We start from the raw sequence: 17,382 nt of genomic DNA, 5'->3' as shown, positions 1-17,382 counted from the left end.
TATATCATAGTGTGATCTGAAGCGTGGATGGTGACACGGTTATCACGGTTTATTCCTTTTTCTTCAGATTTGATTGTAAATTCATTCAACCTTTATTTTAACTTGGACATGCATTGAGGTAGAGACCTCGTTTACAATGTAGTCGAGTAAAATAATAAAATAAAAGCTCCTGGATACAGAAAACACCAAAAAGAAACTTTCAGACAAGTGGCAACAACAGGTAAAAAACCCCCAACAAAAGTCACAGTTAAATTTTAAAATAAGTAATAAATAAAAACAGTTAAAATTTAGGGTGCACTGATCAGCTTAAACAAGAACAACTGGAAGTAAAACGTGATATGGTTAATTGAATAAAAATGAGGAAAGCTTTAAATAGTTCTGCATGAAAAACTGGATTTTCCAAATTCAGCAAAAACGGCCAGAACCTGCAGCAAAATCCAATCAGTACAGTTTGAGTTTGAGATAAAAGACCAAAAGAGCTTTATAAATAAATAAAATTGAGGGCTCAATTGGTCAGCACAGTGAAAATTCAAACCACAGGATAAATTCATAAAATATTTAAAGTGTATAAAATGCACTTTAATAAAATGCCTCGATATGATGTAAGGTGATGTGGAAATGGCAGTAAAAAAGGTCAGAGCTGTTCATTTATGTACATTTATGTAAGAAAACGCCCAAGATTTATTGATAAGGCCTGTTGTGAACTGGGTTGTGATAGTATCATTTTTTAAAAAAAGAGAAGAAAATGTGACATCTGGGGTTGTGATTAAGAACATTTTTGTCTGACTAAACTGCACAGAACAGAATAATTAAGTTAATTAATTTAAGGCCAAGTCTACAGAAATGTGAACTAATGGAAAGTGTGCATAAAGAGCAGAAAAAGTCATTAACCTGCTGAATGCTGCTCGATGATAATGATCTGAGCTGCTGGGAAACTTTTTAAAACAGCACCATCTGCTGTTTGCAAGTCACCAGCGTAAAGTAAACAAAGTGTGAAACTCAGCGCTTTGGTTTCAAAATCCTCCCAAATAATCAATAATTCCCTTCAAACACGATAAAAATGAAGTAAAGATCCTGCTTTGAAGGTGTCAGAAGTATAAAGTACAGATATTTGGTTTAAAATGCAGGGGGGTAAATGCAAAAGTAAAAAACTTGTCAGTAAAATAAATACTCGAGTAAAGTACAGAAGCCTGAAAAGTCTACTTCGGTGCAGTACCTGTGATGAAAACAGTTTCTGATGTTAAAAACTTGAGGGTGCAGAATGTCTTTATGATTATCAGTGGCAGCTTCCTGTTAGCAAATCAGCCAAGATTAAGAGACAGAGAGGAAGCTGCACACGTGAAGATCTGATAAAGATATATATGTGTTATATGAAGAGACATGCAGTGAGGAAGAGACGGTGACAGACAGGTGTGGTGACGGGACATGGATCATGTACTTGTGGTGTTGGTGTTGGTCTGGAGTTCAGGTAGGACTGGAGTTTGAACTGACTGACCAATGACACAGAAGGAAACTTAATTTAAGTTGGTAGTAAGAAATCTGGACGAGTTATCACCATCGACTGACTAAGGGACTTTTATATTTTCAGTTTCAGCTGTATCTGAGTCAAATGTCTTTTGTGAGAAAAATATCTAAAGGTCCTTACAGAATAATAATAATAAAAAAAAAACGATCTGGGGGCTCATTTTTAAAGGTTGCTGCGCACAAAAAGATTGCGAAAATGGGGCTGAAATGAACACATTCTTCACTGCCAACGTTGGGATTTATAGAAAAATACTATGCGGAAAAGGGTGCGCATTCCTATGCATACTTTGGACCATCCGTAGACCTGCAAAGTTTTTCAGGCACGGGAAACCAGTTTTTATTTTGTACCGATGTCGTTTTCAGTGATCCAGTTGAGCAGATATATAGTGTTTTTAATGGTTTTCAGTTTGCTGTATCTCTGTGTTTAAATGTGTGGAGTCAATTCTTTCTATAAGGATGCGGCTGCTGCTGGAGGGTAAAGACGCACGGTCGAGGTGCAGTGGCGGTGCAGGGTGCACAGCTGCAGCATCTTTGACCTGCTGCAACACAGCGAATAAAAGAAACACACTGTTTATGTGGAAAAAAAAGCCCTGATTATTTTTGTACATAAACGTGTTGGTGCATTCGGTTTACTCTCAACTCAAAAAAGAGAATACACATTATCCGTTACGCAAGCTACCGACTCATCCCGTGCGTCTGGCTCACTCTGTGTCCCCCCCTCTCCGTCTTCAACACTCCTCCGCTCTGGTAGGATTCCCAAGTCTCTCATCAAAAGAACGAGGTATCTTTCCGCTATCTGTGGTACAAATACGAACACTGACACGGCCCCTGCGCTGTCTGGTTTGTACTTTTACTTATTTTTAATTGGTCTCTGCAAGTGTTGTATGTGTGAGGCAGCAGTATTCTTAGCGTCCGCCCCACGTTGCCACTCCGACGCCATCTTTTAAGGTGAATCCTACGTACAGTTTTATAAATGAGCCCCCTGGACATTAAGATTTATGCAAATAAGGAACTAGATAATATGATTTGATATGACCATCATGGCTTCCAGGGAGCCCTATTCTTTTTCTGGAGGTGGGGGTGGGAGGCTACTCTACACACACGTGTACATTAATGTGGCAAAAATATAGAGCTGCAACAAATAATCTAATGGATTATTAATCACCTATTAAATTAATCTAATTGTTTTCTTTCCTCCTCTCTGACAGTAAGATGAATGTCTTTGGGTTGTGGATAAAACAAGACATTTGAAAACATCATCTTTGGGTTTGAGAAACACTGATTATGATTTTTCACCATTTTATGAATTTTTTCTGACATTGCAGAGACAACAACTTATTGATTTATCTAGAAAATAATCAAAAGATTAATTTATGATGAAAATGACTGTTAGTTGCAGCTCTAAAAAAAATATACTACCAATGTATTTCAATTCATACACAGATTATTTAAACTGGGAAAACGTGAAAATGCATTGTTTTCTTCTGTGCTCTCTGCTGAGTGACAATAAAAATGTGCACAGTGGAGTCGTATGAGAGCCCAATTCTGTCAATAAAAGATGGTAAATCATAATTATGAGATAAAAAAATGACTTTTATGTCATTATTTGTTATGACTTTTCCCCCCTCATAACTTACTTTTTATCTTATAATTTGGACTTTAATTCTGACTTACTGTGGGAATATTTTTTTCTTTTACTGGGGGAAAATGATAGATTGTTCTGTTCTGTTGGTCAGAAGACATTAACTGATGTGTGTTGATTTTGCCCCCGACACAAGCATGGCCAAAACAGGAACATACAGCATTAAGACAAAAACTTGATATTAGTTTGAGAGTGTCACAGACAAAATGAAAAAAAAATCATATCTATGTCCACAAATCTATAAATTAAATTTCATGACTATTTTACAAACTGCCATTAGACTGTCTTGAAATATCCAAGAAAATATATATTTATACAAAAAATACATTAAATTAAAAATAGTGACACAAAAACTAATATTTTAGATTGTAGATATTTTTTGGTCCCCCTAAATTTCTCAGTGAGACTTTCTGTGAGCTCCTCGACACCGTGGAGGACAGGTTTATCAGTCTCACTGTGTGAACACAGTTTTAGTCCCAGAGCCAGGGTATAAGCACAAACACAAATAATGGTTTGGTGTTGCCCCCTGGTGGCTACTGCAGGAAGCACAAGGTGGCCAAAATGTCTCCTTGCTTGCTGTTAAAGACTCGTAACCCAAAACCAATTACCCCTTGATTGAATTAATGTTGTTTATGCAAACTGATGTATGTTGTTCTGTTCTGCCGAATTATTTTCATTTAATCTGTCCATCATCTGTGTGAAGATAAATGTGTAACTTTTACATAATTGCATATAAAAAAACAACCTATTTTCTTCCTTATTAAATGTAAAAAAATATTTTACTGTTTCTATATAATTTTTACCACTATACAAAAATATATTTGATTACAATGATATAATAATAACTTTAAAAATACTTGTTTAGGAGAATAATTGTAGGATTTTCTTGTTATCAACCACTGTATTATTATTCCTAATGGTTCATTATAGAATTGCAGAGTTAATGACATCTTTGAGGATAAAATACCTTGATACCTTGAATATTAACAAGTTGGCGGAGTAATGGATTACATGTAACAGGATGACATTATCTAGAAAAAAGACAACTGTATTCCATTACAGTTAGAGAAACAAGACATAATGAGATTACAGATACATTTAGTAAAAATGTGGATTATTAGCAGGACTACTGTTTTAAAATAAAGAACCATATACGACCATGTACAGTGGTGCCACTTCATTATCATGGCCTGGAAATTTCACATTTTTTTGTCTTTAAATGAATCAATACATCAATTGAGCCCAACAAAGGAAGGAACAGCTGGACAAGCTAATAAACCAAGCAACCAACATAAAACAGAACTGCCATGATTAATCTATTATTAATCAATCATTAAATTAATCTGCCCCTATTTTTTATAATCGATTAATTTGGTTAGATTTGGTTTCACATTGCAGTTATCCAAGCAGACATGTCAAACCTATGTGGGGCTGCATGTCCCTCTATTGGATCTGGACCGAGACCGGCTGTTTTCACCAGACCAAAGTCTGGCTTCACATCTGTAATTTTGGTCTGGATCAAACTGAAAAGTTTGAAAGTCCATACCAAATGAGATGGGTGTGAAAACATCCCCACTTGTCAATAATCTGGTCCCATCTCTGCTTGTTGTACCTTTTAATGTTTTTTCTCCTCAGGTCTCCGGGCAGATGAAAGCGAGACTTTAAAAGGTAAACAGAGAAAATGAACATAAATGAAGAATTACATGAGAGATTATTTTACTAATTACACTCCTACCTGTGTTCAGAGATTGATGATATCCAGTTGGTGGGAGGCTCCAGCAACTGTTCTGGTGAGCTCCAGGTGAAGCACCAGGGAGTTTGGAAAGGAGTGGATGACCAGGAATGGGACCTGAAGTTAGCAGATGTGGTTTGCAGACATCTGGACTGTGGATCTGTGGTTCACGTGTCCTCAAAACCACGTGAATTTTTACCCAAATGGAGCATCACGCCTTCCTGTCTTAATTCTGGACTGAGGAAATGTTTAACAAAAAGGACCACTCTCATACCGTCCATCTTGGAGATCAGCTGCTCAGGTAATCACATCAGCAGCCAAAACACAAAAACACAAATCCCCAATGAGCTCAGAGACCGACTGAAAGCTTGATTTGATTTGTTGTTACAAAAGTCCATGTTATTTTAGTAATCTTGTCTTGTTCAACATCCAAGCAAGAACTATAGACATTTAAATGATAAATGTCATACATTACTGTACAAAATTATAAAATGACCATATGTGTCATCTGAGATCAAGGAAACATGCTAAGTTGAAATGCCAGCTTCTCTGACAATGCAATGGACGGCATGTGCTGATCTGAAACTTCCATTCCAGGCTGTAGTAAGTGTTCCTGTTTGCTTTTTCCCCCAATTCTATCTGTCACGGTCTTTCTTCAGACTCTGTCCGGCTGGTGAATGGGACCAGTCTGTGTTCAGGCAGAGTGGAGGTGAAGTCTAACCAGCAGTGGTCCTCAGTGTGTGAAGACAACTTTGACCAGCAGGATGCAGAGGTGGTCTGTAGGGAGCTGGGCTGTGGGGCTCCTTCAGTCCTCCAGGGGGCGCTCTATGGAGAAGGGGAGGCTCCAATGTGGACCAAAGAGTTCCAGTGTGGAGGCAATGAGTCTGCTCTCCTGGACTGTAGAACCTCAGGCTCAGCTAGAAACACCTGCTCACCTGGCAAAGCTGTTGGACTCACCTGCTCAGGTAGAAGAGGAGCTGCAGCTTTGAGTTTTTATTCTAATAAATTTGATTTAATCTATTTTTATACTTCTTGTCTGCTTAGAGCCTGAAACTGTCCGGTTGGTGCGAGGATCCGGTCGGTGTGACGGTGAACTGGAGGTGAAAAGCAGAGGAGAGTGGAACTCAGTGGATTCCCAAATGTCTAATTGGAATCTAAAGGCAGCAGAGACAGTGTGTCGACAACTGGACTGTGGCTCTGCTGTATCAACACAGAGGAAAAAAACTGGCCTCTATCTACCAGTGTGGTGGATTAAATCAACTTGTCTTCAGTCCAACTCTGCAGTCAGGGAGTGTGTACTTACAGTGTCTGGGTCATCCATTTTTTTCCTGGAGGTGAAGTGCTCAGGTAACACAAGTAAACACATCATCTATAACAAAAGTCTTTAGAGTCTTTACATTCACTGTTGCTAGATGTAAGAGAATTTTCTGAGGGGAAGAAATCCTCACTTTTTTTCAGGTCAGTCTATATAATGACTAAATGGTGGATGATATTCACGTTTTAGTAACAATTTTATCAGTGATGATGTTTTAGGCTACAACAAACAGCAAAAACAGTAGCAACAGCAACGAGGGCTGCACAATTAATCAAAATCTTATTTATATTGCAATATGGCTTCCTGTAATTTTCCAATCACCGGAGGTGCAATATTTGGCAAAATGTGTCAAAAAACTTTTAAATGAACGAATGTGGTGAGGCAAAAATCTCCTGTCCTACAAATCAGATTCTAAAGACTTAAAAAAAATCTTCATTTGGTACACATTCCAAAAATAAAATAAAATAAAATAAATAAAATCATAGTCATTTTACCGTTTTTCAATCATAATTATAATGATGATGTCAAAATTATCATTGGCTGTAATATCACAGATCATGTCTTAATTGCAATTAGTCAAAAGGGTTTTTTCAAAATTGCTCAGCCCTAACATCAACATGCAGTTTGGAGATGAAGAGGGAAAGACAGCGTCTGGACAGATCATGAATTATAACAGTGCAATGCAGTCACAAATATTTTGTGGAAGACACAGGTGTCCATCTGTCTGTCACTGAGACAGATATTTTAATTTGCAGTGTTTAAACCACAGACCTATACAGTAACATCAAGATTCTTGATCAGACAAAGTTTTTATATCACGTTAGCACTAGATTGAGATTTCCTGCCTTCCAGTGTCAGTGGGACTAGCTGTTCACTTTGTGATTGTAGAGAATGATAAGATTGAGAAGACTCAGTTCAACTTCAATTCTGTCTGTCACTGTCTTTCTTCAGAATCTGTCAGGCTGGTGTATGGGACCAGTCTGTGTTCAGGCAGACTGGAGGTGAAGTCTAACCAGCAGTGGTCCTCAGTGTGTGAAGATGACTTTGACCAGCAGGATGCAGAGGTGGTCTGCAGGGAGCTGGGCTGTGGGGCTCCTTCAGTCCTCCAGTGTGCGCTCTGTGGAGAAGTAGTATCCCCCACGTGGTCCAAAGAGCTCCGGTGTGAAGGCAATGAATCTGCTCTCTTGGACTGCAGAACCTCAGGCTCAGCTAGAACCTCCTGCTCATCTGGCAAAGCTGCTGGACTCACCTGCTCAGGTAGAAGAGGAGCTGTACCTTTGGCTTTGGCTTAATCTCTATTGTAGTACAAGTTACTTTACTTGTTTTACTAATTACTGTCTTGTAACTTTTCAGAGCCTGATGACGTCCGGTTGGTTAAAGGAGCCGGCCCCTGTGTTGGTACACTTGAGATGAAACACAAGGGAGACTGGAAACCAGTGGCTGTCAAATATTCCTCTAACTGGGACCTGATGTCTGCTGCTGTTGTATGTAAACAGCTAGACTGTGGCTCTGCTCTTTCAACAGGAGAGGGAACAAGTTATCTGTTTGACCGAGAAGCATGGATAATCACATCATCCTGTGGTCAGTCTGAGTCTGCAATCAGGGAATGTGCATTAATATGGCCTGATCAACCCACAAATAATCTGCAGATCACCTGCTCAGGTAACATTATCAATGACAACAACTTTTACTGAAAATCCTTCAAACTATCAAAGTACAGCCACTAATAGTGCTTGTTTTTGTCAATTACAGGCTGAGATTATTCTTCTGTTTCTGACATTATGGAAATTATCTCTACAGCGATAGATCCTTTTGTTTATATAGGTCTGACCAAAGCCATTTACAAAAAGAGTAATCTAACCTATGATCATAAAAAACACTTCACGCAAATTGACAAAAACAAAACAAAACTCAGCAAAAATGTCTTGATGCAACAGAAGCAATAAAGCTGCAGCTGACAGATGCAAGAACAGCTGACAAAATGGATTGTGTCACAAGGCTGACATCACAGCTGCAGTAAGTAGAAAGCCTAAAAAGAGTTGACTTTTGAGTCTCATCTGAGTTAGGTTTTATTTCTGCATCCTCAGCCCCTCCCACCAGACGAACAGCAAGCGCTTCATGCACACAGGCAACAGCTTACGTGTAATAAAACACCTGATGGTGAAAAACACAGACAGGGGAGAGAACCATTTAAAAATACTCAAACAAGATTCAGTGTGAAGATACAGAAGTACTGAGAGCTGAACATAAAGAGACTTAAAAACATCTTCCTCACTGCTCTCCTGCACATGTGCTCAGTATCACAACAGTTGCTTGTTCGAGGGGGTGTGGTCAGCTCCTCCATAGTGCTGCTGCACACAAGTTTACAAGCAGGCATGAAGATAAATCCATTTTTAACCCCCCCCCCAAACAAAACAAAAAACAAACAAACAAAATGCTGAGCTCTCATCTGGCTGGTCAGGATGTCCACAATTGTTTTGTAAATCGCTGCTGCAGAGGGGCTAAGAGGCAGGAGTAAAAATAAACTTTTTCACCTCAAAAGTTTCAAAAGCAAATGCTGAACTCTGGTCTGACCGGTTCGGTGGCTCCATGATTTCTTCATCATTGCTGCAGAAGGTTGAAACGCAGGAATAAAAATAAATCCGCTTTTGAATTCCAAAAGTTTGAAACACACTCTGAGCTCCCCTCTGCCAGTAGTAGCTGGCAAGTAGCTGGCATCAGAGCAACTCTGATGTTTTTTCCTCCATAAGCTCCAGTCTGCCACCGACCCTCTTCTGCAGAGCTCTTCTTCTGTCTCGGCTTTGCCCAGTCCTCTCAGTCCTCGACAAAGCTCTGTGACGCATGTGAATGAACACAACTGAAGGTGAAGTCAAATGTAACCAAGTGAGCTGACAAACTCCTGGGCTGAACATGTTGCACATTAGACTCTTTTTTTCTTTATTATAATCCCGTTTTATACGAACGAAACTGCAGGAGTTTCAGCCATTGATTCAGAGTCTCATCGAAGGAACATGCACGCACCGGTGCAGTAGTAGAACAGCCAATAGGAGCCCCTGGTTTGAAAAAACCTGCAATTTGGTCAAGTCTACTGTCACGGGCCAGATTCTCTAAATACCGACAACAAAGACAGGGGGAGGTGCAGAAATCTAGTTCCCACTGAGAACACCCTATGTACAAGATTCTGAAAGGTTTTTATGAGATTCTTTCTCAATGATACCAAAACAATGTTGCCTACCCTGGCTTTAACAGTTCAGTGCAGATTTGACTTAGAGATAATTGTGGGTAATGGGACAGTTCTGGTTTTCAGCTTTGTGAGTGCAGGTGTGAGTAACAGAAGGTACAACAATCTGAGCCTGGCAAAACAAGCACTTCTAGAGGACATACACTGTCGGAGTGAAATGTCCCCCAGAGATCCTGCTGGTTGCAGAGGTCTTGCTTAATACTGGACCACTTTAAAAAAATGTTGTCCCCATTAGTCAGTTAGACACAAAAACATAAAAAAATAGGGTTCAGCTTGAAAAATACTGAAGCTGCAGTTTATTTAATAACTGACTTCAGTGTCATTGTGCTGTTGAGGGTCCGATTACAGGTATCTCTTACGGTCTTTTCTCTTTCCAGACTCTGTCAGGCTGGTGAATGGCAACAGTCTGTGTTCAGGCAGACTGGAGATGAAATATGAGCAGTCGTGGTCCTCGGTGTGCGAAGATGACTTCAGCCAACCTGATGCAGAGGTGGTTTGTAGGGAGCTGGGCTGTGGGGCTCCTTCAGTCCTCCAGGGGGGGCTCCATGGAGAAGTGGAGGGTCCAGTGTGGAGCAAGTATCAGTGTGGAGGCAATGAGTCTGCTCTCCTGGACTGTGACAGCTCCAGCTCAGCTACAAATACCAGCTTATGTGGTAAAGCTGTTGGACTCACCTGCTCAGGTAAAAGAGGAACTTGAGCTTTGACTGCCTTAATCTCTGTTCTAATGACTTTATTTATTTTATTGATATCCACATGTCTCTATTCAGAGCCTGATAATGTCAGGTTGTTTGGGGGAACCAGTCGCTGTCATGGCACATTTGAGATGAAACAAGGTGGAGAGTGGACACCAGTGGGTCACTTGTACTTTGGATGGGACCAGAGGTTAGCACCTGTTGTGTGTGGACGACTGAACTGTGGTTCAGCTGTGGTGACAGAAATTCACTATTCTTCACATAAAGACGGACTGTGGATCAGCCATTCGTGTGTTCAGTCCGGTTCTTTACTGCGGGAGTGTTTATCACAAGTTGGTGCCAACACCTGGGTCAGCCTGGAGGTCATCTGCTCAGGTAACTTTAAATAGTGACAGTCAAGTCCTCTGCATCATATATGAATGTACAACACGTTCTAATGCTGAACTCGTCAAATGATCAGTGACGCTTTAGGTAGCCCTACAGAGTTAGTACTCAAAAATTCAAAGCAACGTATTGCAATAGATTTTTGAGTTTTGAGCCCAGCAAGTTTTGAAAAAGTTTTACCAAGTACTAATCATTTGTTGAGAATAAAATTTTCTTTAGATAAACTTAAATAAATGCAATTTTGAGTTTCTAAAACTGAAAGAATCAAGTATATCTAAAGAAGAAAACTAAAGATTATACGTTGGAAAAACTTTTTTAAGGTTTATTTTAAAATATGAGAGCTTGAGTTGAGCTCAAAACTCAAAAATCTATTGCAGTATGCTGCCTTGAAATTTTTAGTCATCTCAGCTATTTTTAAGTTTGCAAACTGTATAAATATGTAGCCTACAGGCTAAATAAAAAAAAAAGTTTAGTATATATTTGACTAAAATGTGCATCATAGCTTACGTCTATGGGTCAGTGGGCTTCATTCACTAACGTGCATAGAAATGTTCTTACTGTGTGCATAAAATAAGTTCCCACGCAAAGTCACCGTCTGATTCATGAAGTGTGCATACTGGCCCAGTTTGTTCGTACCACCATGCATATGTTAGTGAACCAGAATCATTCTCATTCATCATTACAAAACGTAAGCCAAATAAATGACACAAGTCACAAAACTTTTGTACCTTACATTAATTAAGGATTTAAATTAAGGTAATTAAGGAGGATGGAGGAATTTTATATTCTTAATATAAATTCTGACTGTTTTTCATCTCACACTCTGTTCACAGATTTGCTTGTTCAGCCAAACATCTCCTTCTCTACTCACATTGACGGGGTCTCCAAGGCCAAGCAGCAGGGGTTTCAGGTGCTCATGGGCTCTGACTTCACCATCACGTGCTCCACTGAACCACAGTATCCAGGAGGCTCCTTCCAGCTGATCTTCACCACCTCAGCTACATCACAGAACTACACCCTGCCGGCTGTCAATCATTCTGCCTACTTCCTGTTCCCGGCTGCAGACCACACCCACCAAGGGATCTACCGCTGTGTTTATCACATCTATGTTTTCTCCCACAACTTTTCCTCTGAGAGTCAGCCGCTCCATCTCACTGTCGCAGGTAACTTCACAGAGAATCAGAGTCAAACAGAGAAATGTGACACTGACAATGTGTTCTGGCTCGCAGGTATTATCTGCCTGAATCTAATAAAAAAAAAAAAAAGTCACAAGGTGCCAACAGTTTCATTTATGAGACAATATCGAAAACAATGAAAAAGGCACATGCATCCATATACCCCCAAATCATTTCATTTTAAAGTGTTATTTGCATAAAGCAGGAAGAATAGCGTTGTATTACAGGGATAACAGCCAGACAGCAGCCTGCTACTCAAAACAAGACAAGGCTAAACAATAAGGTTTGCCAGCTTGCCCGACTGGGCAAGTGGTACAAAAGAAAAAACTATTAAACTATTTTAAGTATAAAGTATAATTTTATGTGCTTTTTTCAGCCCCTCAAATATTGACAGCCCAAAAGCTTATGCATGAAAAAAGTGCACTGCTGATGTCAGTTTGCAGGCGACTTATCAGCTGGTCAGCTGCAGCACATTCAACAGTATGTAAACATACGTGCAAATATCTCTTTGGTCAGTTCACCTGTGGTTCTTGTGGTTCTACTCTACTATACCACTGTCCTCAACACATTGTGTGTCCAGTGCTTGTAAGCTCCTGCACAAGTTTGTTAACTTGATCTCCGGTTCTCCTGAGAGACACCAGCCTCCCCGCTGCTGTCAACCAAAACCACACACAAACTTCCAGATCTATAGATTTATGATATTTTCCCACGTGCCTGTTTTGTTTATTTTAAACAACAATATTTGTAACTAGGACTGGGCAATATATCATTATTATATTGATGCTGTCAAATCGACATAGTACTGAACTAGATATCATCTTAGATGTCGAATATCTTTATGTGATTATAAGTAGGGATGCAGCAATTTCAGGGTCTGGCCTGCCGATTCCGATTTTCAGTCTAAGAACTGTAATTGACAGCATTCACAAACATTTTTGCAACTTTTCTTGTAAAAATTAAATTAGATGTTCATAATAAGACACTGACTATTAAATATTCATTAAATACTATTTAAATTTTCTCCAAAGTCCTCCAGGTTACAGCCAGGCCTTAATATAGTTTTACATTAAGATTATGAATCAGCTGACCGTGACTGATGATTTCGCGGGATGCAATTTCAGGTTTCTGGTCTCTGGTCGGTCAATCGGTGCATCTCTAATTATAAGGCCTAAATGTCGAATAAAAAGACTGTTTTAGCGGTTCTATTATTTGTCTTTACTCATTTAAGTCGTTGTATCCACATTACTGATGATTATTTATCAAAAATCTCATTGTGTTAATTTTGTCAAAGCATCAGCGGTCATCCCTACAATACTGTCACAATATCAGTAGAGGTATTTGTTTGAAAACATTGTGATATTCAATTTTGTTCTGATTGTCATGTGAGAATTTACAGTATATTATTTTAGAGAAAATGTGTTGATCGAGATATATGTTATATATAATGGCATAGCCTAAAAACAGATATATTATTTATAAGCCATATTGTCCAGCTGAAGTTGTAACACGCTGTCCAAAAAAAACCCCAATGAACTGATGTAATGTGAGTGAATCTGTTTCAGCCTCTGTAACAGATCTGATCTTCAGACTGGGTGTCCTGCTGCTGATTGTGGTGTGCGGTGCTGCCCTGTTTTTCTACTACAAGGTACACATCAATGAACTGCAGCAGCAAATTTAACTTAAGATTGGTACAGCAGCAAAACAAGCAACTTTTTTGAGCTACTATGAATGATCTTTTTTTTTTAACATGTGAAGTTTAGTTTTTACTTTAAACTTAGAATAAATTTAATTTAAATTTAAAACCTTAAACTCCTGCTCAAATGTGATCCAGCATTAACTTTAAATTTACACTTGAGGAGGTTTAAATTAAAAAAAGCTGCCTTCACAATTACTCTTTTAATTTGACTGACAAGTTTCTCTCAAAGGAGAAATTAGAGCTTCTGTGATGAGTCATGTTCAGGAGGCAAACTAGTAAACAATGAAGCTTTTTATTAATTTTTTAGCTGGGAATGGCAGTAATAACTATAATAACAGTAATAAAACTTAATACTGACGATGAAAAAATGTTAGAGGAAAAAAAGAGAAATATATAGGTGAACTCAAAGAGATGTAATGATAGTTAAAAAAAATATTAATTAAATAAAGATAAATATAATGATGATACTGATATTTTGTTTTTTAAACTCTTGCTAAAAACAATTTAGATTTAATTAATTTTTGTTGGTGCAAACCAGTCTCTATGCTGAATACAACACTTCCTGTACTGGTGTTTCACATCAAAAGCTTTGCAGTGGCTCATAGGACTGGTAGACTTTTAATTTGAAACATCTGCAGAAAAAAAAGAAGTTTTTCATTAACTGTTTTTTTCTTTTCATAATAAATGGTTGAAAACTGTATTTCTGTTTAAAAAGAGAAAGTGAGAGCAGCAGAGGGGTGAGGATCACGTTACTATACATATGATTAATGCCCTGGAAATTTATGTTACACTGAATTTGAGTTATTAGAGAAAACATTATTTCAGCCTCCTTCAATATTTTTTACTGGCTGTCATTTAAGAATTTATGGAAGCTAACAGCCTCTCATGTTTAATGCTGAGGCACAGACTCTAATTAGACAAACTATTTCTGTTCTGTTCTCCGAGTCTCTGAATCCGTTTTCTGTACTGAACCAAATGATCTGTATAAATATTTTTGGGACTCCTAGAGAATATTTAATACTTGACTTAAATACTTAATACATGTACATGTTGATTTAGAAAGGAGCAGGGACATAAACTCTTCTGCCGTGTCTCTGCAGGCCACCAGAGGGCAGACACCAAACCGAGAGGACAACACTGAGCTAGGTTACCTCGGTGGTGATGAAGACGGGCTGGATGAAGAAGCAGGAGGCCAGAGAAGAGAGTGACATCTTCAGGGTGTGCGTCCGGACGGACAGCTCAGCTCTCATGTGACAGTCAAAACAAAGCAGTGTTTAATCTTGTTCTGGTCGTCCGTATGAGTCCTTCCTCCTCTCTGTCAGGTGTGCCGTATGAATCCAGCAGATTTTTCTGGAGAGGACTCATTAGTGAGGAGGTAAAATGTGAGATTCAAAAAAAAAAAAAAAAGCAAAAATGACAAACTTAAACCATTGCAAAGAGGAAAGATAAGAGGTAACTCAGGAAAAATGATTATATATTAGTGCTTTTCTTACTATATTCTTATATTTTAATTTTTGCAGAGATTTTTCACATTAAAAGTTTTCCAGTGAGTTGCAGGATGTCATGTTGGATGATTAATATATCAACTGCCAGTTGTTGTTTTTGGGGGGGGTTTGGGGGGTGGGATATTTGTCATTTTATTTAGCTAATGTAATGGTCTGTAGAGTGACAGCTGATGCTCTGTAACATGTTCTCATCCAGCGGCGCAGGACACACCCACCCACCCTCTGAGCTGGGTGAGGAGTGAGAGGAAAACAGCCTGCAGAGTCAGACTCTTTACACGGTTTTCATACAGTAAATTAAGTATTTAATTCGACCAAACCAGAGTTGGTGATTGTTGGAAGAGTGGACAGACTAACAGAGACGGTTTGGGTGAGTTTTACATGTTCCTCTGTAAAGTTTCAATGAAGTTTGTGGGGGGTGGGGAGGGTTGCAAAGATATCGTCAGTTGATGATGAATGGGCTGACGATGGCTGATTGGAAAATTTAAACACATTACCCAAACCTACTAGGATGTAATTCCTCCATTCCTGGGTTTTTAGATGGAGTCAGTCAATAGGAAGAGACACCAAAGTTAGACTTAGACGTTTTCAATATACCCTTTTCATACATATATGTACATAATCCCCGTTATACCTTTACCCCTGTCTGAAAAGCAATAACACCAATACGGCAATATACATGTACAATGCAGATACAGTATATATCAAAGTCACGACTGTAGCTGATTATAGAGATTATACATTGAGGAAAATGTGATATTTTGTTGTATTACATGATCTGCTGAGTGAAAAGTTGTAGCTTCATATATTCTGCAGAACCTGGCATGAAACAGCGAAGAAAAACTGTGTTCCTCGTTAAGTAAAGGAGTAACGAATAAGGTGAAGTGTTAACATGCCTTATTCATGATAAACAAGAACCGTGACGATAAATAAAGTGTATGTTTAAAGAGTCAGACATCAAAAAAGCAAAGTGTAAATGCAACCAAGAGGTGTTCCAGATGGAGTAAACTACAGTTTTTCATGTTAGAAAGTGGTTTTAGATGCTTTTTAAACACAGCCTGTCCTCACGTCTCCAATTATTGTCACCCTTTCCCTCATTTTATTACAGATGCTGATTTTTTCAAAAAAAAAAACTTATACAAAAGTCATGGCTTTGTTTGATTGATTTTACATGTTACCATTTAATTTTGATATTTATGTTTCCTTTTTATACTTGTATATTCAATACAGCCTTTACTTAATGGGGGGCAGAAGCTTGAATGTGGGAAGACAAGGATTAAATAGAGGAAAGAAAAGCAATTTATTAGGATGTGGGAAAGAGGAAAAACAAACCTGAGAAGCTTGGGCAGGTAGCTGGAAAACTGGAGCTCAGGTGTGGGCTGGAATTCAGTAAGAGCGGGGGCCCGGGGCCGATGAGACGAGGGGACAGGAGACAGGGAGCGAGGACAGAGCAGCCAGGACTGCAGGGAACAGGAGAAGGTTAGAAAAGGCCAAACAGGCAACAACAAGATATATGCATGAAAAAGCTTCGACTGACTGGAGCAGAGTTGGAGATCTGGCAGAGTGGAAGTGGCAGGAATTTTAAGGAATTTAATGGTAGGTAGTTAGTAATGGTAAATACAGAGGAGGGTAAACTGTAGTTTATCCACCTTTTCCCCCCTAATTGATTGATACGGTTCGTGTGAGAAATTAAACTAAAAGCTCATTTGACAGAAGTGAGATTCCTTGTTCCTTACTTTCACCTGCAGCAACATCAAACATCACGTTACAGGTATTTAATACACATATATCTGAGAGGTTTTTATATTTGAATATCACAATGAGAGACAATACAAAGACACAAAACCATTACAAAGAGACACGAAACAATTACATGACTACAGACACAAAAGTATCACAAAGACACATAAAATACCTCAAAGATACACAAAAGTACCACACAGACACAAGTAACACAAAACTATGTCAAAAACACACAAAAGTGCCACAAACAGACCCAATAGTGTCACAAGGAGACAAAGAAGTGTCACAAAGAGACACTTAAGTGACAAAAAACTACAACAAAGAGAAACAAAGGTACCACCAAATGACACAAAATGATCCCTAAGGGACACAAAATGACTATAGAGACACAAAACTACCACGATGGAACACAGAATTACCACAAAGAGAGACAAAATGCAAACTACAAGGAGACTCTGTTTGTCTTTCAATCTAGTTGTGCTCCTCGTTTGAAATACTGGACCACTGACCAGGCTGCCATTCTTAATGAACTGGGAATGAGAACATGTTGCTGTTGTGGCTGGAAACAAAGTTGATGAGAGCTGTGAGACTGAACCAAAAACACTGGACTAAGTTGCAGGTCAAAAACAAAACAAGCTCAAAGTACATACTGGTCATTTTGCAGATTGTTGATATACACTGGTTAGTGCAGATTAGGGCTGCAGAATGTAGTTTAAAGAAAAAGTCATATTGCAGT

The 17,382-nt window shown here is 38.8% G+C and overlaps 1 protein-coding gene across 1 annotated transcript; it reads left to right on the top strand.

The window, feature by feature from the left end:
* Positions 1 to 4,892: 4,892 nt before the first annotated feature.
* Positions 4,893 to 14,809, top strand: LOC146328577 (scavenger receptor cysteine-rich type 1 protein M130-like; the record flags this gene model as incomplete). The annotated part of the gene is made up of 10 exons (XM_084716658.1): positions 4,893 to 5,199; positions 5,558 to 5,863; positions 5,943 to 6,245; positions 7,165 to 7,470; positions 7,567 to 7,875; positions 9,832 to 10,134; positions 10,222 to 10,521; positions 11,364 to 11,693; positions 13,268 to 13,350; positions 14,502 to 14,809. Coding segments are annotated over 10 exons (2,655 nt in total), but the record flags the coding sequence as incomplete, so codon positions are not given.
* Positions 14,810 to 17,382: the final 2,573 nt, after the last annotated feature.

Source organism: Lutjanus erythropterus, chromosome 4, assembly GCF_056507025.1.
Source record: "Lutjanus erythropterus isolate fLutEry1 chromosome 4, fLutEry1.hap2, whole genome shotgun sequence".
Lineage (NCBI taxonomy): Eukaryota > Metazoa > Chordata > Actinopteri > Lutjaniformes > Lutjanidae > Lutjanus > Lutjanus erythropterus.
This window is presented reverse-complemented; position numbering and strand designations above follow the sequence as displayed.